Genomic DNA, 25669 nt, shown 5'->3' with positions numbered 1-25669 from the left:
GGAGCAGTTTCAGGAAGAATCTATTTTAATCCTGTTTCACAGACAAGTAAGTGAGAAGCTCAGAAAGATAAAGTAAAATGCATATATCAGGTTTATCCTCCAGGTCGCTTATTTATTTATTAAATAACATTTGTCTGTTTCAATTCAATAGCCTGTTCTGAGCAAGGATGGATGACACTATGAAGGGCCCTGGTTGATGCTTTGGGATTCAGAGATGAACAATACACAGATCTTCCCCCAACGGGCTTACAAGATGTGTGTCTCATTTTCCTATCCTTTGGTATCTAGACCCTATCTCCTCCCTGGGACAGTAATCCAGCCTACGGTCTAGTCAACACTTTGTTGTCACATAAAGACCCGTGTCACTGATCTTGTGATGCAGTGGCCAGGAAGGATGGCCAGCAGTGGTTCCTGTCCTGTAGTTTTGTCTTTCAAGGGACATTTGGCAATGTATGGAGGCAGTTTTGTTTGTCACACTGTGTGAGATGGGATACTACTGCCATCTGGTGAGTTGAAGCCAGGAATGCTCCTAAACCTCCAACAATGCCCACGCCAGCCCCACAATAAGGCGTTATGTCCACAGGGCTGAGACTGAGAAACCCTGGCTGGAAAACCTTAGTACCATTTGGATGTTTAGTCGTAATACCTAGAATAGCCGGCAAAATGAGTCTATGTTCTCCCAAAAGGTCCAGACCCTCATTATCCGTCCTCCTCCTCCACAGCTCCCCTCCTCAGACCTGGAGGAACACACATTTTGAACCCCCCAAACCCTACCCTGAATACCAAGACTCACCTCGCCTACAGAGCACGCGTGACCGTTGGGACATGCTGTTAAAAGAACAAGACACATGTTGGCTGATGAGGTTTCACCTAATGACCCACGGTTAAAAGGGAAAGCTAACTCCCTCCTCTCTGGTCTAACCAAATGCTGACGTGGACCTGATTTCCCAAGCACATTACCAGAAATCTTGAACTTTGCTAGATATTAGAACTCATTAGATATTTGACACATACCAGGAGCTCAACCGGTATCACTGAAAAATAATGTCTGTGTTTAATTTCACAAAGCAAAGAGAAACTAGATTACAGGTTCATACCAGGGTTTACTTTTGGAGGCAGGGTGGATAGTATTTTATACCCTCCTATTCACTCTCTTTGATTTTTTCCTTTTGCTATGAGCAGGTTTTATAACAACTTTTAAAACTAGTTTTAAAAGATCATCTACTCAAGGCAACAGCAAAATTTACATAAAGTCATGGGTTATATTATTTTCTCCTTCAGTTCTATATTTCTAAAAGAACTATCTTTGGGTCAAAAACGTGGCTGTATTGTGAGCTGGCCCTTGACTGAGCCTCTCATGTGGTTCCCAGCACCCCCTTCTCCCCAAAGGGCATATTCCAGGGAACAGAAGTGCACCCTAAAAGACCCTCTCCCTGTGACTAAGAAAAAAATAATCTGGCTCATCCACAGTCAGCAGGGTACCAGTTCCTGCAAGCTGTTCATGTTCTGCAAAGGCAACCACGGCAGAAGGAGGTAGGCACATAAGGACCTTCAGGGACAAACCCGTGGACCCCAATTCTATAACAATGTCTCATGTGGTTTTAGGATGCTCTTCAAAGCTCAGGAGTGGGATTCCACCTCAGGCCAACACTTACTGTACCAGTGGACTCCTTCCAGACCCATCCACTTCCTAGCTTGAGCAAGCAAGTCTTCAGGCATCGTTGGAAGAAAGGCATTCTGAAAAGTCAAAAGAGCAGGGCTGGCTTTAGCTAAGTGAGCATATCGACGGGCTGTCACTGATCAGCAAGAGGTCTCGAGTAAGAATGTGACCTTGATTTTCTTTCTTCTTGACCTAAAAAACTCTCTATGAAGAACACAGAACAGCTCCCTGTGAGATAACAAAGGGCAAGGCAAGTTTTTCACCATCATTGTGGACTAAAGGGTCAAGTGAGACAGAGGCAGATGGAGAATCTAGAAGATAAACAGGTTCAACAGTTTCTGAGGTACCGGCTGGGTCTCTAAAGTTCTTCCTGTGAACGCAGATGCAATCATATCCCAATCTTACCGCCATGAGTTCTGGGGAGAAGGCCAAATTCTTTAGGGGTTCCAAGATTTTGCTTTGTCCACAGAGAAGGATGCTTGCAACATGAATAGCCATTTCTATTACTGTCCCTTCAAGGCTGTTGTCCCCAGGACCCGTCCTCAGCAGGGGTAGTTCATTGTTCACAAGGGATATTGCAAAACGTCTCATATCAGGAGACAAGGTCTTTCTTTCCTCAATGAATTTCTTCATAGCCTCACATTGCTGACAGGAAAGAAATGAAAATACAACAAAGCAGAATATCATGTGAATAGTGAGAGAAAACCAAAGGTTTGCTCTTATGTCACTCATACATTTTTGATTGCAAATACCTATCAAATATCAAGGTTAAGGGGAATTCCCTGGTGGTCCCGTGGTTAGAACTTCATGCTTTCACTGCTGAGGGCGCAGGTTCAATCCCTGATTGGGGAACTAAGATCCCCGCAAGGTGAGTGGGGCAGCCAAAAATAAATAAATAAATAGATAAAGTTTTTTGCATTAAAATAACTTTGATTTTTTTAAAAAAAAATCAAGGTTAGAATGGCTAAATGGTTGCTGTTTGAAGGGAAATTATCTGGAGAAGAGAATTCTCCTCTACAAACACAGAAACCACATACCCAAGCACTAGTTTTCATAATTTTGGAAAACATTATCTTATGTTCTTGACTGTGTTTTAACTGTTACTCTAAAAGCTTTGGATGAAACAGAAAGTAGTTGCTCCACATAAGAAGGCTGGAAACCCCAATCCTAGAATTTTAAAAATTGGGGGCATAACTGGTCTTTGTGACTTTTACCTCTATTCAAAAAGTCCCTCCAAATTATGAGACTATGAACACAGCCCTGAAGGCTGATACTCACCTGTGGCTTAGGATGGAGGTTTGCACTGTGCGATCTGTACAAAGTCGTGACCTCTCTAAAAAGTGCTAACATTAGGTGGGCAGCCTGCTGAGTTGTGGGGCTCCTGCAGGCCTGAAAAAGCAAGGATATCAAGTGAGACTTTAAAAAATCTAGCTCAGGGCCAGAATCCCATGTGATTTGTATATGAATATGAAATGAGATCAGCCCTTAAGCCTTGGAGAGGTTGAGGGAGCCTTTCCCAAGACCCTGGGCGCCCGGGACCCTGCACCTCAAGGACCATCTTCTGGAAAAACAACTGTTCATAAACATTCTCATATTAAACTCAATGCATATTTATCAGATAGCTTACAACAGAAGTAACAGAGATCACCACCTGTTCTCTTTCTGACTACTTCACTGGTCCTAGAAACTTTTCCTGAGCAGAGATAAGATACTTATTTCTTCTTTTCCCAGCAAAATGCCAGGGTAAACAAGGACTCAAAAAGGAAACATGACCAGAACAATTGAAAGATTAGATTCTAAAAACCCTGTATCTATTAAAATAAACACAGGCATACGCCTCTATGGGAATTATGAGGCTACACAGATACAGGTTTTGCTTCCTGTGCCATCACATGTCAGAGCAGAAGAATCTTGGAGGAAGTGACTTTTTAGCAGGGTCTCAAAGAAAGTAATGGACATAAATGAATCAGAAAGGAGGTGCTGGTGGCCTCGTGCAAACCCACCACCCCAAATCAACCACTGATGCTCCCCTGTTTGCCAGGCGAGCCCGTGAGGCCGTGAGCATAAGACTTCTGATGCAGCATGTCACCCTGTGGGGCCTCTTTCGCTGCATCATTTGACACCAACAAGACAAGACTTAGGCTCTGAGGGGCCACTGTGTACGCAGAGCAGTCCCCCAGTCCAACATACCTCCAGAGCAGTCTCAATGGCCAGGGGCTTGCACTCCAGAATGGCTTTGCCCAGTGCATCGCGGAGAGCCTTGTAGCTGTCCCCATGCACCAGATACTGGTCCATCTGGCCTGTATGATCCTTCTGCAACGCCAGGAACACAGGGGTTAATCATGGTGGGGACAGTGTGAGGAATGCTTAGGAAAGAACCTTCTTGATAGGTAAAGGGACCAGGCAATCATAAGAGGTTTAAAGGCAGCTGAACCCAGTTTCCGGGTCCAGACTGAGGCATGACATCCCACTGCTGTTTGGGAAGCACCTCCTCAATAGATGAAGAGCGAGGAGTGGGTGAAAATCTGGGGGAGGTGATCTTGTGGCTGCTTTCCTTCTGCACTCAGAGTAGAGCACCAAAGGACTTCAATACGTTAGCCCTAAGCTCCAGTTGGGAGCAAACAAAAAGCCAGGATCTTTAGTGCCATTTTTGTAACTCCAGGACAGTAAAAATTCATTCATTTCTGAGCACTAGGAAAGGACCACTGAGCAGCCCTGAAGCCAAAATGGCTGCAACTCTGTCATCCTTAGTCCTTTCCTATCTCGCCTGCCAAGGATAAAAAGGGCTTATTCTGAAAGCTGAAGGATTTTTTTAAAAAATATTTATTTATTTATCTGGTTGTGCCGGGTCTTAGCTGTGGCATGCAGATTCTTAGTTGCGGCATGCAGACTCTCAGTTGCGGCATGCATGTAGGATCTAGTTCCCTGACTAGGGATCGAATCCGGGCCCCCTGCATTGGGAGCATGGAGTCCTCACCACTGCATCACCAGGGAAATCCCTGGCTGAATGACTTTCAATCTGCTAAAAGCCAAAGCCACAGAATCATTCTTTTGCTTTCCCTGTGTCAAACTCTATCAGAAGTGATATCTACATATGCTGTGCAGGTAGGTGACAAACACATCACACATACACACGCACGCACACACATATCTTTCCCCTAGGCAGGCCGTCTAAATGTGATCACGAGCTGGGTCAATCAACTGAAGCACAGAGACAGAGGAGAAGACCAGAAGAGATGCACGCATTTTCCGTGATGGGTGTGGGAGAAGGTCAGGGAGGAATGGAGAAGCAGCAGCCCCGCTCCTGGGGTTGGGGGGCGGGCAGCGGAGCTGAGACAGCACAGGGGCTGCTGGGAACACCCTTCTTACCTGCTGTGCAATGACTCCCCTGGGAAACACCCAGTGGGCCGGATGGCCCTGTCTGGAGAGGCTCTGCACAAACTCCATCCCCTGCTGGCTAGTGAGCTTCCTCACCAGGTATACTCGGTACCAGTCATTCTGGACCCGGGCACAGAAGTGCTCCACCTGCCGCAGGTAGCGACGCTTCTCCTCCGCCATCTCTGCAGAGCCAACGAGAAAGGCTGAGTGACGGCTGAGGGTACTTGTTAGTTAACTGTCTGGAACAGAGGCTAGTAAGAGCTCTGGGGCCTCCCCTTTAGGAATTCACAGTGAAAGAACTAATCTAGAAGAAAGGGGACATGGTACAGACCAGTATTACTCCAAGAACCAGCTTCCCACACTTCCTGAATTTCTAGATCATGGGGGCTCCCGGCCTGTGGTCAAGAAAGTTTGGGAAGAAGACCTGCCTGAGCCGTCCTGAAGCTCAGAGAGGATCTCAGAAGCCTTGTCAAGACAGAGGCGGATGCGGGCCATCTCCTGCAGGTACTCCACCGAGGCCTCGCCAGCGGGCTCTTGGCTGCATCCCACTGGTCGGTACGTCTTAAGGAACTGGCCTTCCTCTCTTAGGTATTTCGATTCATCCCTCATGAAGAAAGTATTATTCTTCTCATGTATTGAATCCTAGGGAACATAGAACCAGAAAGAAAGGATATTATTCTTTTTTATTTGCGAGTCTCCCACCTTCGAAATTTCCACAGTCTGGTCGTGGAGAATGCAGGAAGGATAAAGAATAGTGTTGTGGGTTTGAGTGTACATTTTTTGAATCATGGAAAACTAATACCCCTTTTTATTTTAGGGGCAAGAAGGAGGGGAAAAAGAAAAGCTATGATGAAAGATTTTATTATCTAATATTATTTTTTCATATGCACTGTAAGATTTTTGGAAGTAACAAAAATATGAAGAGAATAAAAATTAAAAGTATTCACAATCTCACCACCTGGAGACAACTCTGGTGGCATATTCTTCTATGCTTCTTTTTTCCCCCTCATGCACGTGCGCATAAATGCCAATATATACAACTGCTGAGGGCAGAAGCAACGTTTTTGAAACTTTTTTTCCCCTGCATGGAGCAGAGCATCTGTTAATGTTACCACCTAATTTATATTCTGTAAATTTTCAGAAAAACACTATTCCATCACATAAACCACATGGTTTGGAGAGTTTGAAAAAGAAATGCAGGGAGGTGATAATCAGCTTACCTCCAGGCAGCTGCTAAAGAGCACATACAATTCAGCTTTATCTTCAGCCAGGAACGGTTTCTTTTCCAACTGGGACAAATAAGCCTGAATATAATCCTTCACGTCACGGAAGCTTTGGAAGGAGAAATATTATACCTGGTTAGTTCAGGTCTGGAAACTCATTTTGCCAAAAAAAAAAGAAAAAAGGTATGTATGTATGTATCTATTTGCCTGTTACCCATCCCCCTCTCCCTGTATAATTATATATATATACACATACATACATGTGTATGTATAGTTTGTAACACGATTTTATGAAAAATATTCTAGCACCAACTTGGAGGAATATAAAATTCCCTATTTTAGACTAGCTGTTCTCAAACTTTTTGGCTCCAAGACTCCTTTACAGACTTAAAAATTATTGAGAACCCCAGAGAGCTTTTGTTTCTGTGGATTACATCTACTGATATTTACAGTATTCGAAATTGAAACTGAAAAAAATTGAAAATATTTATCAATTCATTAAAAATAACCATACGAAACTCATTACATATTAACATAAATAATATTTTTAAAAAGCTTTTCCAAAACAAAAATTCATTAGTAAGAAGAGGGGTACTGTTTTTCATTCCTGCAAATCTCTTTAACACCTGGCTTAACAGAAGTTCACTAGATTCTCAAATCTGCTTCTGCTTCTAATTGGTTGCACTATATTGAGTTATATGAGGAAAAATCTGGTCTCACACGTTATGTAGCTGGAAAAGGGAGAAATATTTTAGTAGCCTTTTCAGGTAACTGTGAATATTCTCCTTTGACACTACACCAAAACTTGATAAATGATAATTTCTAAAGGTTAGTTGCAATGTGCAATCTGAAACCCTATCAATGCACGTTTCATAGTCAATTACATTAAAATCAAATGGTCTGCCTTGCACTTCAAATGGATTTCTTTTTGATCAATGCAAAATTCTCTGACATCAAGCATCAGTCACTTCAAAAATACCGGCCCACTGAGCTGTGCAGATCTGGCAAATGTTGACACATTTTAATTTTATGATATATTTTAAAAAACCTCACATTCATTATCATCAAAAGGTCTGTAAGTATTAGAAAGCTGATAGGCTCCCGGTGGAGGATACAGGTTTTCCAAATTTTTATTTTAATTTTTAAAAAATGTATTTTTTTTTTGGCCACACTGCATGGCTTGCAGGATCTTAGTTCCCCAACCAGGGATTGAACCCAGGCCCTTGGCAATGAAAGCGTGGAGCCCTAACCACTGGGCCACCAGGGAATTCCCGCCAAAATTTTAATATTTGCTTAAAAGCTTGAATTTTATCATTAGCAACAAAACCATCAGTTCTCTTCCTTGATGTGACAGCCTCACATCCCTTGGTTTTAAGAAAACACCTGCCAAATGCCCAAGTCTGAATAAGTGTTGTTTGTCAGTCATTCTTTCAAGTACAAGTGGTATTCCACAAAAAAAGCAGCCAAGTTAGCATGTAACTCAAAAACCGCATGAGTGATTTTCCTTGAGATAATCCTGTACCTTGGTGTGCAGCCGGAGTGCTTTGTGTGTATCTCTCATTTCAACAGAATATTAAAAAGTCATATCCTCGAAGGTGGAGATTTAGTAAAATTAAGAATTTTTATAGCTTCGTCAAGGACATTAAGTGAAATTGGCATTTTAAAAAACTATATGTGGTTGGTGGTGACGGAAACAATGCCCAATACCAGGGTTTTCCTCATGCTAAGATGCTACCACATTCACCCTTCATTACTTTAGTAACATCAGTGCAAATATCAACATGTTGAAAAAGCCAGATAATATCTTAGTGTTATTTGCAGTCTCATCAACGTTGTCCCCCACACAGGTCTGCCTAAAGAATGGATGCCTGCATTTCCACAAAGTATGTCTAAGTCTGGTCTGAGTGATTTTTTTTTCTTTTTGGCTGCGTTGGGTCTTCATTGCTGCACACGGGCTTTCTCCAGTTGCGGTGAGCGGGCTTCTCATTGCAGGGGCTTCTCTTGTTGCGGAGCACGGGCTCTAGGTGCGTGGGCTCAGTAGTTGTGGCTCGCAGGCTCTAGAGCCCAGGCTCAGTAGTTATTGCACACGGGCTTAGTTGCTCCGTGGCATGTGGGATCTTCCCTGACCAGGGATCGAACCCATGCCCCCTGCACTGGCAGGCGGATTCTTAACGACTGCACCACCAGGGAAGCCCCTGACTGATTCTTAATACATGAAAATACTCGAATCACAAAAGCAACGACACAAGTATTTCTCAACCCAGGGAATGACAATGCAGATTTTTAAATTGTGTTTTATGTCTCAAGATTTTTATTTCAAAATCAGTTCTGTAAACTTTACTCTCTAAATATTTCAAAACAAAGTGTTTACCTTTAAGCATTGTTTGTACTCATGTTAATGTGTCTACACTATATGTCAAGAGGTATGCATGTTGATGATACTGTTCCCTTTCTCTAAGCAAAGAGATTCAAATGAATACAGATTTCACACATTTACCAAAATTAATAAAAATCACAGAATATCAAAAGAGGCTCTTCTCACATCTCAAGTCAACTCTTTCCATGTATGCCTTAAAAGCCATTTTCAGGTACAGTAAGATACTAGTTCTGTAAGAAAATGTATTTTAAGAGTATTTTATTTGAAAATCCTCCAGGTTCCTGTTTGAAAAAACTATTTCACAAATAATGGGGGGAAAAAATAGAAGCAAAATAAAATGCCCATGGACAAGGCTGCAGCAGATCCATGCTTAAATGTAAATCTAATCTCCATCCTGAGTCACCTTTCAGACATTTAAGTTAGAAACAGTTGTTTCTATTGGAACTTTTCTTACAGCATCTTGATTTTGCCATCACCTCAAGGTGTATCAAGTCAGAACACAGGCTAGGGATACTGAGTATCTTCCAAAAGAACCTCTAAATACAGATCAGCTTTCTTTCTCTCTCTCTCTCTCTTTCTTTCTTTCATTTTTGGCTGCGTTGGGTCTCTGTTGCTGTGCATGGGCTTTCTCTAGTTGTGGCAAGCAGGGGCTACTCTTTGTTGCGGTGCGCAGGCTTCTCATTGCAGTGGCTTCTTTTGTTGTGGAGCACGGGCTCTAGGCACACGGGCTTCAGTAGTTGTGGCACGTGGGCTCAGTGGTTGTGGCTCGCGGGCTCTAGAGCACAGGCTCAAGTAGTTGTGGTGCACGGGCTTAGCTGCTCTGCAGCATGTGGGATCTTCCCGGACCAGGGCTCGAACCCGTGTCCCCTGCATTGGCAGGCGGACTCTTAACCACTGTGCCACCAGGGAAGCCCCCTACAGATCAGCTTCCTCAGAATTTTCTAAAATAGCATAATTTGACAAGACCATTGAGCTGAAGCACCATATGGACTTCTCTGTCCATTTATAGAATCAGAGAAACTTAAGAGCTGAAGCAAAACTTAGACAACATCAAGGGCAAGCAGGGTGAGGGGAGAGTCTAACTTATCATCCAAAAGACCACAAAACTTTGTAGCTGTGGAATTGAGATGAGAACCGCAGATTCTTGACTCCCGACTTCCCGCACGTGTTACAACACCTTGCACCCTTCCCCCAAATCTGTCTTCTTCCTAACCACGTGCTTGTAGGCATGCTGAACTCATAGCCAGTATGTGAATATGTCAAGGACACAACCCATACAGATAAAGGAACAAAGGGGTCTCTTGCTGAAAAAGCTTCCACAAATCATGAACTAGCTACAGGTTCTGCAAAGAATGCTTGGCAGCAAAGAAAAAGCCACGAGGAGAATAAAAAGTCAAGGCGTGCTAGAGGCAACTCCACGTTCGTGGTGCTCTCACCTGTACTTCAAAAGCAGTTTCAGTACCACTGAGCGGATGACAGGGGTCTTATCCACAACATCATCAAAAGGAGAAAGAGATTTTGTGTGTTCACGGCGTCCTTAAACCAGAAGGAGAAAGGTAGATCATCGTTCACATCAGACATAAAGAGTGAGATGAAGAACTGAATTTTTAAGTCTATAGGAAGAAATCCACTCACTTTGGGAAGCCTCTCGAAAGAGCTCCTTCTCTACAAAGAGTAAAGACAGCAGAACATTGACCACATCCTTCTGAGGTGGAGAATTGTCTTTGAAGCACATGGTAGAAACTAGGTCCACAAAGAAACTATTGCACATCTGCCGGAAGCGAGCATGTTTCTTGATGACCTCCCTTAGGAATCGTTGAAAACCACGGTCAAAAGGCTTATAGAATGTGTTCCAGAATCCCTCCCTACAGAGTGCTTTGGGATTTGGACAGCATTTTTTTTTTAATTAAAAGATGCAAGTATCTCCTTACATTGATTAGAACCAATCTCCAAAACTGCAGACAGTACATACACTTGCCTCTTTTGAGAAATACTTGGATCATTTGGGCCATCTAGCAATAGCCTTCATATCCCAAGAGCTTCTCAAAGATCCCATCCACTGGGCTTGCCTTGTGCTCCGCTTTCAGGAGGCATCAGAATGGAGGAAAACGGGAAGGAAAACCAACCACTTAGGCTAATTTTAACTACTGCCCTGAAAGGCACTTAGCCAGATAAGAGCTAGCTTTATCCTCAGGACATAGAACATGGATGGAGTTCACATATCAAGAGGACAAACCAGTTGTATCTAAATTCTTTGGGTCTCTTGTGATGGCTTTATTTAGTTTACGACTTTCTGGTTTATTTCCTCTAATTTTTCTATCTCCCTAATCTGTATACATGTATGTCTTGAGGAGAGGATAATTTTCAGACACCAGGTGTTTATAAAGGTACATAAGTAGTTAGTTGTCTTTCTTAGAACACTTCTCTGTCAGGCTTTCTAAGATTAATAATTATATTTCTGAATACTGTATTTGCAAAAAAGGAAGAAAAAAGAGGAAGCTTTCTCAAGAGAAAGGGTGTTTTACCGGTGTTCCTGGGAAACAGAAGGAGAGAAGCTGTCTGGCAAGTCAGTTAAACAATAGGGGCATCCCATCTGCCCTTGGGTGAGGTGAACTTTGACGCAGCGCTGGCAGAATACATGGTCACAGGGCAGGCAGACAGGATCCTGTGCATCTCCCAGGCAGATGGGGCACGGCTTCACCCCAAACCTAGAAGCCAAGAAGGGTGACCAATTCTGAAGCAGAGAAGCTGGCCGTGAGAAGCAAAAAATACAAAAGGTTCTGAATTCTCTCCCTTGCAGATCCCAAACCCAAGATCTCACCTGGTGAGGCTCTTGCTGACCTGGTCCTTACATTTACAAAGAGTGGTCATCACTGCGACGAAAGGCCTGTGAGTCTTGATGTCAGAGTCCTCTTGCAGGCACTGAAGGAGAAAGGCAGCGGGAGGAGGAGGGAAGCTAATTAGCAGTGAGGAAGGGCAGGAGTCAGCCGGGCAACAAAGGCAACAAAACACAACATCCCCTCTGCTGCTGGTGAATCTGGGCAGTTAGGGCTCTGGTGTCTGCAGTGCAAGGCTTTTTTTTTTTTTATTTTTTTTTTATTTAGCAGTTTCTTTAACTTTGAATGCCCTTTGTGACTATGCTGCTTTGGGGAGAAGGTTGATATTCTCGGCTTCTGATTTTTCCCCTCTTCCTTTTTTTCTTTTAAGGTCTATCCCCCTCCTCCCGTTATGAGATATTTCAAGCTATAAAAGATAATATAATGACCATCTGTGTATCCACCAAACTTTAAGTAATCGTAGCATTTTTTTTGAATATGCACTTTATCAGTTTCTAAAGAAACAAAACATTACAGGTGCAGCTTCAAGTGTATCCTTTTCTGATCATATTTCCATCCCCCACCCCCCACCCAGCCCCAGAGAATCACATTCCTAAATTCCCACTTCCACTAGATTTGGATGCATGCATAAAAATCTTGTTGCTTTGAATGTTGTAAACTTTCTATCAGGGGCATCACACTGTACCTAAGCTTCTGCAACTTGCTATTTCTGTTGATACAAGTAGGTTCAGATCATTCATGTTAACTGCTGTATGGTTACTTGTTGATACTGGTCACCTGTTTTCCCATGAATGGACATTTAGAATGTTCCCAATTTCCTGCAATTACAAACATTTCTGCACCCAACATTCTTCCACGTGTCTGAGTACAAATGGGAAAATTCTCTAGGATATACATTTAGAAGTGGAAACACTGTTTTTTAGGAAATGCACATCTTTAATGATATAAGATAGTGAGTTTAATGGGTGTGCTTAGGGAATTTTCTGGTTAGGTATAATGTTTGCTATAGATGTTTTTCTATTAGGTATACCCCTTGGGCATTATCCGCTGAAGGAAAGTTCCTTTCTATTCCTAATTTGACAAGAGTATCTTTGTACCAAATTATAAATTTTATCAAATGCTTTATCTGCACCTTTGGAAATAATCGTTTGGAGTTTTTCTTTTAATTTGTTATGTAACTGATGACACATCTATTTTATGATTTTGAGCTATCCTTGAATTCCCAGGATTAATCTTACTTGGCAATGATATTAGTTTTTAATACCCTGCTAAATTTGATCTGTTAATCAAAAGATTGAGAAAAGATTGAAAAAAGGCCAAAGGACTTGAATAGACATTTTCCAAAGAAGATATACAAATAGGCAATAAGCACATGAAAAAATGCTCAACATCACTAGTCATTAGGGAAATACAAATCAAAAACCACAATGAGATATCACTTCATACCCATTAGGAGGGCTATTATTAAAAAAAATGGAAAATAACAAGTGTTGGCAGGGATGTGGAGAAATTGGAGCCCTGGGGCATTGCTGGTGGGGAAGTAAAATGGTGTGGCAACTGTGGAAAACAGTGGTAAAATGTCAAACATAGAATTACCATATGAGTCAGCAATTCCACTCTTAAGTACACACCCCAAAAAATTAAAAGTAGTGACTCAAACAGATACTTGTACACCCAGGTTCAGAGCAGCATTATTTACAATCACCAAAAGGTGGAAACAACCCAAATGTCCATTAACAGACGGATGGATAAACAGAATGTGCTCTATCCATACAGTGGAATCTTATTCAGCTTTAAAAAGGAAGGAAATTCTGACACCTGCTACAATGTGCATAAACCTTGAGAACATGATGCTTAGTGAAATAAGCCAGTCACAAAAGGACATTTTAAAGGCTGTACAGCAAAGCTGCTGGCAGTGCTTGTGTGAGGTTCCCAGTGGGCAGACACTTTCTTCCCTGAGTGGCCACTGATGCTGAAAGGACAGTCACTTTTTCTACAGAGTACTATCCTGTGTGTCACCAACTTTATAAAGGGTGTAGAGGGGCAGAGACATGGGCTTCCTGACCCCTTGGTCCCACCGACAGCACTGTGTTTGGAAGTCCACAGGCCCAGCAGCATTCTCCTACACCCCCGTCTTCCTGACCGTGGCCGTGGGAAGCAGCTCCCTCCGCGGGCCAGGCTGCTGGTCTGGTCTGGGGCCACTGGAGGCCTGGCTGGAGCCCACCTTCAGTCCTCCCAAAGGTTTCCCAAGTGTACTTGCTGCATGAATAGTTCCTTTTCCTGCAAGGAACCCTAAATGACACACCCTGACTTAACACTCAGGAGAGGGTAAATATTAAAATATTAAACACCAAAATTTTAATGGCCTATGTGATGAAATATAACTCACATAAAACTCTCAGAGCAGAAAGGGGATATACCACCAAGATGGTAAAAGTCAGGTCACATTTCAATTGTTCTTTGTCTTACAAAGAGGCAGACCAGTGTTTGACAGGCCAAGCCTTCGCGCTCACCTTGTTCAGCAAGAAGACATACTCTGTCACCAGCTTGCACAGCTCAGGAATGTAGCTCTCGGTCCCCAGGAGCACATGCTCCACAAAGAGCGCAATGGAGAAAATGCGATTCCATTGGGTTCTGTCGAGAGAGGGGTCCCTCACTCAGCTCTGACAAAAGCGCCTGAGACGAATGAAGAGGGGCAGGGAGGCAGTTCCAAGGCACAGGGGTTGAAAGATAAGAAAAGGACCGGGCATGAAGGTGGGTGAAAGAATTAGGTGGAAGCCCTTTGTGATGTGCTCCCTGACCTCCACACACTTTGTCTCTTTCCGCCCCTCCCCTCAGACTCTCAGCTGGGACATCTCAAGTTCTATGCCTCTGACTGTGTCCGGTGAGTCCCACCTCGCCCTTAAAGGCCAGCACAGGATTTGTCCCCTGGAGAGTCTACCCTGTGTGTTCCCTCTCTGCTGCCCTGCTGGGGTCCTTTGCAGCTGCTTCTTCTCCCTCAGGATCATCATAATCTGCTCGCCTTTTTATCACCCCCATCACTCCACGCACTCGCTGAATGTACACCTCTCTAAGATCATCATGATGCCTGGCATTTAGTAAGGGTTCAAGAGACGTTAAAGAATGAATGAGGACAGGCCCACCTCCTGTGGCAGGAGCATCTGCTCTCTCTCTCATGTGCCCGGGACTCCTGGATCTCACCTGACATCCCTGATGACGGTTACCATCCTGCTGCCCTGCAGGTACCCATCTGAGCAGAGGAGCTCCAGCGGCATGCGAAGATTCTTCACCATCTGTAACCAAGCTTGGGGACTGGGCTTCAGGAGGTTTTCTGTCAGCATTTCAGCACAGGCCACTGCAGCGAACACATCCAGACTCTGGGGGGCAGAGAACAGGCCTGTGACTGAGCAGCCTGTCCCCTGACCCCCACTGGGCTGCTCTAACCATTAAGTCGGAGGCCCTGGCTGTTAGCCCAGTGTGTTCTTGTGTTCCAGGCTTGTAGCTTCACCTTTCATTGTCTTGGCATCTAGGAAGCATGAGCTAGATGCGTTCTAACTGAGGAGCCACACTGACATGTGTGCCCCATGAAGATGTTTCCCATTTGGAATGTGGTCCATAAGCTTTCCCTTCCCAGGGCGGCAGTAGGAGCAACCGCCCAGTCGCCTGAGGAAGCCAAGCCTGGCTGCAGGCACGTGATGTCCCTAAGAGGGGCCATACCATCTCATGTCCGGCCCAGCTGTGGTTCCAGGTGCCTTTTGTAAGGCTCTGTAGAACTTGGGGGTAGATGGTCAAGATCCTGGAGAAGTTCTGTAGCCGGCTCCTGAAATGCTGGTAGGCAAGGTGCACAGACGGTAAGGAGATCTCTTCCGCTGGCCTTCCTGCCTTCAGCTGATTGATGCAGGACCCCAGAGCCATCTGCAGAACCTGGGATGAGAAACAAGCTTTTACTATATACTTGTAAATTATTTTTTTTAAAAAAGATACACTTTCCTTGTGGGAAACCGGAACTATTCAAAAATGACAAAAAAGAAAATTAAAAACCATGCACACTATTAGTATCCCTCGTTTACTTTTTGGTGTCATCCCTTCTAGACGTTTGTGATCCATACCTCTTCTCCCTGTGGTCCCCAAATCAGGGTCACAGAGTATTCCTGATTTTTTTCCACTTTACATTATAAGCATTTCTCTATCACGAGCATGCTCAAAGACATCGTTTTTAACCAGTCAAATGGCTGTACAAATATTTGTCCAACCCTTATTTTAAGACAATTACATTGTTTCTAATTTTCTGTTTTTAGAAATAAAACTGCAAAGAACATTCCTGTGAATAAAATATTTGTCCACGTCTCCGACAACGGTTCTCAGGACAGAATCGCCAGTTCAGATTTTGTGAAGTTTTTCATTCATCCCGACAGATGGTTTTCCAGAAGCACCACGCCGTTCACACCGCCACTGGCAGTGGAGGAACTCCTGGCTGTTTTAAAAACCAGTTTTGCCACGAGAGCAAGTAAAGATCGTATCTAAAAGTTGTTCATGCCTTGCTGATTTACTAGTGAGGCTGAGCACTTTTTCCAGTGTCTTCTGGACATCTGTATAATTATTCTGTTAATAGTTAATTTCTAACTTTCACTCATTTTTAAAAATTAGGAGATTTTCTTATTGTATCCTAAGAATACTTTATTAACCCTTAATCATGTTGGCTGTTAAGTATGTTTTCCTCAAATCTGTCAGTTTCCTTTTTTAGGTACTGAAGTTTGAAATCTTCAATATTTCCATTGAAATTTTAGTTAATATCATTATTATTACCTTGCTGTGATCAGTTAAATATTTACCTAAGTTTCTTCAAGAAAAACTAAACATTTAAAAAGAAGGTGTCACAGGAAGTCGGAGGTCTTCTTCCTGTTAATAAAAGCTCCATGCTTTAGGGGCGCTGGTCAGTGGGCTAAGCATCCAGCCCCGAGAGTTCTGAGGGGGTCAGTGGCATTTTCTCATACCACTGTCCTCTTGGACCACATTCTGTTCCACAAACACTACAGCTCCAGAAGTTGAGGAAAAGTTCCCATGTTGGCATCTTGTCCACGTTATACCAGCCTCACCCTGCCCCCTAGTCAGTACTCACGTTTAACTCTTCCCAAGTGGACACTCTCATGGTCAAGAGAAGGAAGTCCTTCAGGTAGCACTGAAGAAGTTCTTGCCGCTGGTCTACAGTGAGCTGAGCAAGAAACCTGCCCAGTGCGGTCTGCTGAAAGAGCTCCACTAACTTCTCTGCCAGTCCTGCCGGGGGTGGGTGAGGGGGGAGATGGAGAACGGCTTGGGGTGAGGACGTTGACCATGACTCCCCTTATCCGCTGAATGCAGGGACATGGACATGGTTCTAATAAGGCTGCCTTTTTAATCATCAGTTTTTATCATCATTTCTGGACACTTTAGATATCTTCTCAGTGGAATAACAGAAACAAAGTCAGAAGGAATGTTCCATTCCGGTCATGAAAGCCTAGCCAGCCCCAAAGAGAACACAACCTGGGATAGATCAAGTTTATTTCTACCAAGTCATAATGTGCTTTGGGAACCCCGGACCCAAGCGAACCAGGAATGAGTGGGTTGCCCTCCAGGGGCTGGGATCATATGCTGCTCAAATCAAAAAGATCTGCTGTCTAGTGGATGGGATGCTGGCCCCCAAGTCACATGCTATTATAGAAAAGTAGGGTCAGTTAGGATATGGTATGAGAAAGAGAAATACTCTCTCTTCAGGAGAGAGACTGCTTCAGGTTTGTTCAGAAAGAGTGGCAGAATGCTTACCTAGAAAAATAAGTTCATCTTCAAGTATTTTGACCAGTATTTTTTTAAGAAATCTTTCCTTTTTTAAAAAAAATTGAAATATAGTTGATATATCATATTATGTTAGTTTCAGTGATGTGACATCTGCCTACCTTATGAAATGATTACAAGTGTAGTAACCATCTTTGTCCTGTATTTTTAAAAAGCAGTACTATACATAAACTTTGAAAAGATTACTTCATGTATGAAAGATGACTTCCCCAAAAGTGCTATGTGACCACCGGTTTTCCTGGAATGTCTGTGGCCAGACTACTTGGCACGTGACAACAGAGCAAGGTGCCCTGTGACTCAGGGCAAAGGTATTACTCTACTCTGGTCACTGGCAGTTGCTGAGAAGGGCCCAGCTGGGGACATCTTGAGTCCTGGTGCCTTAGTTGCCCAGGGAACTCAGAATGGGGGTGACCACCTATGACGGGTAGCAGGGTCTCCTCCTGCCAGAACACGTCCCCTCCCACCATCGCTGGGCTCACCTTCATCTCCCGTGATGTACTGAGTGTGGACCCACAGCTCCTCCAGATAGTCCTTGATTCTCCAGCTAAACGGGACACTGTTGGAAGTGTCCTCTGAGAGGTTCATGTAGTTCTGCACTATGATGTAGGACATCTCCCCTTTAGACCTGCAATCGGCCAAACAAGGACCAAGAATGTGGTTAGTGAGACGCCGCTCAAGACACAAGATGAGATCCACTCCTGATGCCAATTCCTCTCCATCCTTAAGAACTGGGAGGCTTAGTGGGCTACAAAGACAGTTCCCCGGTCTATTGAACAGCTCACCTTTATGTTATAAAGGAACTCAAGGATGACCTTATGTTATCTCTTGGTTTTACAGACAAAACAAAAACGAACCACAGCTGGAAGGGGTTAAGTAGGTTGCTTGAAGTCTTGGGCAGAACCAGTCTGGTGGTGTCTGAACCCACCCTTACCCTATACCTAGGCAAAGAGAATCGAAGCCCCCTGAAATCCAAACAGGAAGGTTCTGGCAGGCCAGCTGAGCTTGAGTTACACAAGATCGGGTCTAGGGATAGGCTCTGTGGTTCCCGCCATTGGCAGGAGGAGCAGGAAAATCAACACAAACGCTCTCCTACGTGCAGCTTCGCCAGTGTAGACGAGGTGGAAGCTGGCCATTTTAACTGCAAAGGGTGCTCTGAGAACAGGGAAATGAGGAAAGCCGAGAATGAAACAAGTATTTCTCAGAACTCGCGTCAACTCTTTCGTTACTGTAATGCCATGACCCTTCAGGCTACAAAAACAGCCAACTTAAATGTGATTCTAAAACCCATAACTATATTTCATCAAACACCTGGGAGAGCCTATTAAGTTTGTTGCTATGTTATGGGTTTTTTTCCCTTCCCATGAAAAGAAAGTCTTCTATTCACCTTGTATCATTTGCCACAAGAGGAATGTTCAGAAGCTTAACGTCACTGAAAATAAACATCCAAAGACCTCTTGCCCAGGACGGAGAATGTGGGTTGGTCAGCAGCTCGAGGTTGCCATCTCTGTCCATGAAAGATATCATGCTCGCCAGGAGGGGAGTCACAGCACCCTGGACCCGCTTCCAGATGGTCTGCCTATGTTTGGGAGAGAAGCAGGCCTGCTCAGGTTTGAGGGACCACAGATCACACTGGGATGCCTGCATCCTTTTCACATTTTGTGCCTTCTTGGCAGTAACAAAACATCTGCTCTACTACTCCTACACTGTAGCTGTGTTTTTCATGTTTTTTTACATCATTTTTAAGTACTAGAAGAAAGACTTACAAATCGAAATAAGATTAGAGGCAGAATTGGAAAGGTCCTTAATTCTACCTCTAATAAACTGGAATTAGTTCGTTGAAAAGGCCAAGTAGTATTTGTTTTATTTTGTTATATAGCTGTTTTCCAGAACAAGTCATCCAGGCTCTATAAATAAAGAAAAGAATGACCAAATTCATTTGAAAAAAATGTTATTTTAAGAAAAAAAAAATCAGTTGGGAATAGAATAAAGAGACCAAAGTAAATTCATTCCAGGTATGTTAAACAAGAAAGCATATCTTTATCTAGAACTTAGTTTTCATTGTTGATGGTTTTGTACATTAGATCTGAATATTTATATATACGTATATACACATATATATAAACTTGACTGCTTATATTAACTCATACACGTACAATTATATTTAGTAATAAAATATATTTTATATATTTTATTTTATAAAAATAAACTTAAGTCATTTAAAAATTCTTATGGTAAGGCCAAAGAAATCTACTACTAGGTAATTAATATTGGGGAGAAAAATGCATGTTCCATTTTGAAAAAAAAGAAATACTTTTTAAAAATATTGAACCAGAAATGTGCAGAAAACTGTGAGAGTGAAAGGTAAAAACTGGCTGCAGGGAGAAATGGGGGAAGCTGTACCTGGTCACATATGCAGACTTTGGGTGCTGGAAAAACCCTAGTACAGTCATCCCTCCATACCCATAAGGGGTTGGTTCCAGGACCCTGACAGATACAAAATCTGAGGATGCTCAAGTCCCTTATATAAAATGGTGTAGTATTTGCATATAACCTACGTACATCCTCCTTTACACTTTAAATCATCCTTAGATTACTTATAACACCTAATACAAAGTCAACACTACGTAAACTGTTGTAAATACAAGGTAAATGCTATGCAGATAGTTGCCAGCATGTGGCAAATTCAAGTTTTGCTTTTTGGAACTTTCTGGATTTTTTTTTTCCCGAATATTTTCGGCCCGCAGTTGGTTGAATCTGTGAATTTGGAACCCGAGGATATGGAGGGCTGACTGTGTAAAGACTATCCCAATTTGGATTATTTAATGCCAAGAGGGCAAATGACTGAAATCCAAAACACATGGAGGGTGAGCAGTTAGCTTCCAAAGCCTTGTGAGAACGGGCCAATAGGCCCCAGAGCTCCACCTGGACTCAGATGCTGGTCGGATCCCATGGCGGCCCCTGAGTACAAGGAGGCCAGTCCTGACGCAGAGCAAACAGCAGAGCAGTGACAAGTGGGGCCACCCTTGCCACTATGAACACTCTTTGAACACTGGCAAATGTGGGAAGTGCAGTAAGTGAAGGGGTGGTGTCAAGGGTACATTGAAAATACAGATTTTAAGAAGCATTTATGTAAAAACAAGCATTTAGTAAAATCCATACAGAGGAACCAAGGGAAATGAAAATAATTCTAGGTCCAAATCTAATCTTATAAAGTTCCTTCAGAAGGTACAATTAGGAAAGAAATGAAGGCTAACTACAGAAAAACACAGAAGCAGAAAAACCCTACAGTCACAAACCCAGCATCAATAAGCTCACATGGTCCATTTAACCCTGGATGTTCCCACGTGTCCCCCCTGCCAATGGCATGAAGGCGACACACCCCTGCTGAATCCAAGCCTCCGGATGAGTTAACCTTTCTCTCAGAGATGAAGAAACTGAGGGCCAGGGTGGTGAAGTCACAGGTCTAAGACGACCCTGCCGACAGGGGCGGGTGGAATCTTCCATTTGGGATCCAGAGCAAATGCCCCCTGCCTCAGCCACAAAGGTTGTCATGGGCTAGTCTTGAAAACAATGTCAAGTTTTTCAGAAAAAGGACCAGGGACAACAAATGAATACTCTGGGTCTTATTTTTGTAGTTATCAAATAACTTCACGCAGGAGGCCTGGGAAAACAACTTCGCTTCCCTCCCTTAATTTACTAACCTAAAAAGGCACCCATTTCTATGGTAATGGACATGCTGGTACAAGTTTACATCCAACAAGAACAGATGTTCTGGGTTGTTTTGTTTTGTTTTGTGTTATGAAAAAATTTAAACTCACACAAAAGTAGAGAAAAGAGTCTGGCAAACCCCATGTAACTGCCGCCCAGACCATCTTGTGCTCTGGGGAAAAAATATTGACAGCTCTGAATTTCTCAGAGGTTTGGAAAGAAGCGTCTCCTCGGCTGGAAGAGCCATGCATCCACCCCCCAGCCAGCCCTGGTTTCCCTTCACGGCAGTACCTGAACGTGCCGGCTTCCTGCAGAGCGTCCTGATTGGAGGCTTCCCTCACCACCCAGTCTTTCACATTGTGGATGTAGTTCTCTTCTTGCTTCTTTAAAAGGACAGAGAGGCGCATCTTGGTGACCCGTAAGAAAGCGGCTATGGAAAAGCAGAGCAGATGGGCACTCAGCACATCCCCGGGCACCGAGTGGTAGGCTCTGCATCCCTGACCTGCCCCAGCAGGAGGGTAAGCCCGTTTCCTTTGGGCAGGCCAGGTCTACAGAAATCCCGGAGGTGCACTTAGATTCCCAGGGGGCCAGCTGCTTCTGGGAGCCACAGAAAGCGGCAGCGGGGGGATGATTCATGGTCCAAAGAAGGAGCCCAGGCTGGGGTGCAGGCAAGAGGGGCCCCACGCCTCTGTACTTGCCATCTTCGTCTAGGAGGCTGAGGAGAATGGACACCCTCCGCATGCTGCGCTGACAAGCCTCGTTCTGGTCTCTGAGCATGCCCACGGCGCCCTGGATACAGCTTCCCAGCAGCCTGGTGGTGTCCAGGATCTGCGTCTGTCGACAGAGACAATCAAACCTTCCGTTTCTGTCACTTACAAGTCAGGAGAGGCCAGGCGACACATGGGAGACAAGGTCTAAGCGCCTATGTGCAGGGGGCACAGTGTTCCTCCTGCCCAAGCTCCCGCCACGTGCCCTTGCCAAGTTCCCCTTAGAACCACTGTGAGGGAATTCCCTGGCGGTCCGGTGGTTAAGGCTCCGGCACTTTCACTGCTGTGGGCCTGGGTTCAATCCCTAGTCAGGGAACTAACATCCTACAACCCACGTGGTACAGCCATAAAAAGTAAAAAAAAGGAAACCACTGCAACATGATCCCGTGTGCCTGGGGACCCCGTCAGTGGTCAAGGATCAGAGCAAAACTGACCAGGGGACACCAGGAAAAGCCAAGGTCAGATCTGGTACTGGTAATTCACCTGCACTTGCAGTGGCAGGGGGAGGAGTGTTGGGCTAAGCCCTGGACAGCTGAGTCCACTCCTCAGACAAGTCTAAGGAAGGGCAGCCCAACAGCATGGAGGCTCAGAGGACTAGAAAGAGCAAGAACTCACATCACTTCCTGGTCCAGAGGTCGGGCTGTCCATTGCCTCAGAACTTTCTGTCTCCATTTCCACCTCTGCCACTTCCCCTGATGTGGCCACCTCAGTTTCCATCACCTCCTCACCATCGTCTTGGGCCCCGTGTTCCACCTCCACTGCATAGAAGCAAAACAATGGAGTTACTGTTCAGAGGTGGAAGGGGAGCGCTGGCAACAGCCTCTATGTGGCGTGCTGGGGCTCTAACCACTGGGATTTCCCTGGCAACAGCTCGGGGGAGGGTCCCCAAAGGACAGGCCGTCAGTCATGCAGATCAGCCTCTGTTCGCCCACTGGATGTGGTCCATCAGTGCAACCCGAACCTCCGTCCTGGGCTCGGATGGCTGATCCGGGAGGCAGGGCAGACAGAATCTGACATGTTCCACAGGCACCTGCAAAGACCTACTTTTCCTGTGGAAATACTGTCTTCTCCTGGCCTTGGAAAGCAGTAGACAGTGCCCTTGATTCATCATCACTCAGTTCAGCAAACATGTCCCGAGCTCTTGCCGAGGGGCAGGTGTTGGACCCAAGGGAATGGTAGCCTAAGGTCCCATCCTCGCAGCGCCGCACACACCTCCCTGCAGCCACTCCCACCATCCTGTCTCCCCGAGGACCTTTCCTCCACACTCACACTCAGGCTGATCTTCTGGTTTAAACAGCTGGCTGATGGCCACATCCTGCAATTTAGTCACGTCCGAAACCATGACTGTGGATCTCCGGAGGTCGTCGATGTGTACAGACTGCCACAGCCCTGGGAAAACAAGCCCCAGAAGCTTCCCTGTCTCCTCTGGCTTCTTCCTGTCAGTCATAAGCAGGGATACACTACCAACCCTATGTTGCAACGCACTGCAGAATGAACAATTTGTATCCTGAAGTCTCATTCCTTCAATATACACAGGAACCATATAGATGTCATGCTACAGCTGTTAGCAACTTTAGCATAAAATTCAGTTTTAAGAACTGAAATGACTACTTTGTAAAAAATGTTTGAAGAAGGCTTGTGATTCTTTTATAAATTTGTTATTAAACTTGCTGTATCATAATTAGTAGAGGGGTGTGAGACAACGGCAAGCTTTGCCCCCCATTAACTATGAAATTATTAAAGTAAACTGTTATTTGCCTATTTCTAGAATACTAATTTTCTCATACAGGGGATTCCTTGGAGATACTTTGGGATCAGGTCCAGACCATCACGAAAAAACAAATATTACAATAAATTGAATCACACAATTTTTTTGGTTTCCCAGTGCCTATAAAAGTTATGTTTACATTATACTGTATTTTATTAAGTGTGCAATAGCATTATGTCTCAAAAAACAATGTACATGCCTTAATTAAAAAATACTGTATAGCACACACAAAAACAAAACAACCAAAAAAATAGTGCATTGCTAAAAAATGCTAACCCTCATTGAGCCCTCAGCTAGTCGTAATAGTAACATCAAAGGTCACTGATCCCACGTCACCATAGAACATATGATAATGAAAATGTTTGAAATATTGCGAGAATTGCCAAAATATGACACAGAGACATGAAGTGAGCAAATGCTTTCAGAAAAATGGCACCGATAGACTTGGCACAAACCTTCAATTTGTAAAAAACGCAGTATCCGTCAAGTGTAATAAAGCAAAGTTCAATTAAACGAGGTGTGCCTGTGTAATAAATATTTGGTGGCTAATTCCTCAGGAAAAAAAAGAGAGAGAGAGAGATTTAAGATAGCATTTCCCCACCCCAGAAGCAGGCATAAAGTATCCATGCATTCGTAACACTGTTAGCTGGAACTCTCTCTCTGCATTATCCATATAGTAAAAGGTGAGGAACCAGAGATTAATCAAGTGTTTATCGACAAGTGATGAAAGAAGTGCTATATGTTGGAACAGCCAGTCCAAAGATGAGTGTTTTTTGCATTAATCAGCAGTAAGAAATCTCAATGAAAAAAATATTGTTGAGATTAATATTAATGTTCCAATGTCAGACTTTGTACATCATAGGACCAAATTAGAAACAACTTAAACATCATTAAACAAACATATTCACTAATATTTTGGTCCTACCTCCATGGGATCCTACAAAGGACGTTCCACTTCCCATCCGGGACAGTTTTGTGATGAAATAGACTAAGACATAGTCCTTATTTCCTTGTATCTTGTTGATTTCATTTATAGCAGAATACCTATTTTAAAAACAAACAAGCAAAGACAAAATAAATCAAAACAAAACCCAAGAAAATAAACAAAATGGACGTTGTAAAATGCCTGAAGGGTGTCCTTGGAGCGGTCAAGTTCCATCTCACATTTTTTTAGCTTTAAATAGATTTCATACCCTCAAGCTTGCTATCCTCTCTTACAAGAGAATGGGAGCAAGACCTCTCTAAGTAGGCTCATCTCTTTCCCCCATTCTTGCATCCCTCTGCTTTGAAATGGCTTTTTTTTTTTTATTGGTCAGGAACCCTATCTTACAATCCTTGATGTGCTTGCTCTGATGCTACTAAGGTAAGGCTGGCGGACCTTTCCATTTCAAGAAACAGAGTTCTGTGAACAGACAACCAATGGCCAAAGACAACCAAGATATGAAATATGGTTTCCAATGCTTTAGAAGGTCCAGAAATTACTTTTACTTAAACATCAAGTAATAAGGGAACGTAGTTAATTCTAAAAGTATCAAATTTCCCCTACAAACAATATAAAGCTGCCCAACAAATACAACTGAAAGCATTTAAATACCATTATGGCCCTTAAACTTGCAATAACTTCATATCATGTAGTTTAAAATGAATAATGACCAAATTATGTCTGCTAACATATGTTCCAAGGATACTCTTTTATATCCTGCTAATATTCTGTTATTTACACTTGTTGCGTTTGGCTATTTTTGTGTTGTTATGAGCCTTTTCTCTCTTTGTTTCTCTAGTCCACATTTAGAGGAATAAAAAGGGAGAATAATTTTTATTCTTATTTTTAATGTTCGTTCTGATACTATACAGTTTTCAGGGAAGAAATTCTTTAGGAGCTCCTGAATAAATTTGGAGTTTCCTACACAGTTTCCGAGAAAAATAACAAAAACATACTTTGCTGAAGCGATGAGCTGAGCACTGTGAATTCCATCTTCAAAATCTGTTTGAATAATGAGGATTTTATAACTGGCTTTGTGAGCTAAGCAGTTTCTGAAAGAAAAAGGAAATTATCCAAGTGAGTTTTCTGTCCTAAAAATTGGTGATAATATTCTCCAAAGTGATGGGAAATAGAAGGGGT

The 25669-nt window shown here is 43.5% G+C and overlaps 1 protein-coding gene across 4 annotated transcripts in view; it reads right to left on the bottom strand.

Annotated features, from left to right (window-relative positions):
- The window catches only part of RNF213 (ring finger protein 213), a 112221-nt gene that overhangs the window by 16324 nt on the left and 70228 nt on the right, over nucleotides 1–25669 (bottom strand). For all 4 annotated transcript variants that reach the window (XM_027080933.1, XM_027080932.1, XM_027080934.1 and 1 more), the window contains 24 exons: nucleotides 25486–25581; nucleotides 24473–24591; nucleotides 23049–23168; nucleotides 22395–22537; nucleotides 21711–21846; nucleotides 21304–21442; nucleotides 18689–18880; nucleotides 17784–17929; nucleotides 16595–16749; nucleotides 15193–15399; nucleotides 14677–14852; nucleotides 13989–14109; nucleotides 11460–11560; nucleotides 11164–11346; nucleotides 10274–10443; nucleotides 10075–10174; nucleotides 6259–6370; nucleotides 5467–5680; nucleotides 5030–5220; nucleotides 3851–3973; nucleotides 2939–3049; nucleotides 2066–2305; nucleotides 1656–1737; nucleotides 794–828 (listed from right to left, as the gene is read on the bottom strand). In XM_027080933.1, the coding sequence (XP_026936734.1) occupies nucleotides 794–828; nucleotides 1656–1737; nucleotides 2066–2305; nucleotides 2939–3049; nucleotides 3851–3973; nucleotides 5030–5220; nucleotides 5467–5680; nucleotides 6259–6370; nucleotides 10075–10174; nucleotides 10274–10443; nucleotides 11164–11346; nucleotides 11460–11560; nucleotides 13989–14109; nucleotides 14677–14852; nucleotides 15193–15399; nucleotides 16595–16749; nucleotides 17784–17929; nucleotides 18689–18880; nucleotides 21304–21442; nucleotides 21711–21846; nucleotides 22395–22537; nucleotides 23049–23168; nucleotides 24473–24591; nucleotides 25486–25581 (3412 nt within the window). The remainder of the gene's footprint in view (nucleotides 1–793; nucleotides 829–1655; nucleotides 1738–2065; nucleotides 2306–2938; nucleotides 3050–3850; nucleotides 3974–5029; nucleotides 5221–5466; nucleotides 5681–6258; nucleotides 6371–10074; nucleotides 10175–10273; nucleotides 10444–11163; nucleotides 11347–11459; nucleotides 11561–13988; nucleotides 14110–14676; nucleotides 14853–15192; nucleotides 15400–16594; nucleotides 16750–17783; nucleotides 17930–18688; nucleotides 18881–21303; nucleotides 21443–21710; nucleotides 21847–22394; nucleotides 22538–23048; nucleotides 23169–24472; nucleotides 24592–25485; nucleotides 25582–25669) is intronic.

This window comes from Aethalodelphis obliquidens, unplaced genomic scaffold (assembly GCF_003676395.1).
Source record: "Aethalodelphis obliquidens isolate GAN/ISIS:26980383/991018 unplaced genomic scaffold, ASM367639v1 scaffold44, whole genome shotgun sequence".
Lineage (NCBI taxonomy): Eukaryota > Metazoa > Chordata > Mammalia > Artiodactyla > Delphinidae > Aethalodelphis > Aethalodelphis obliquidens.
This window is presented reverse-complemented; position numbering and strand designations above follow the sequence as displayed.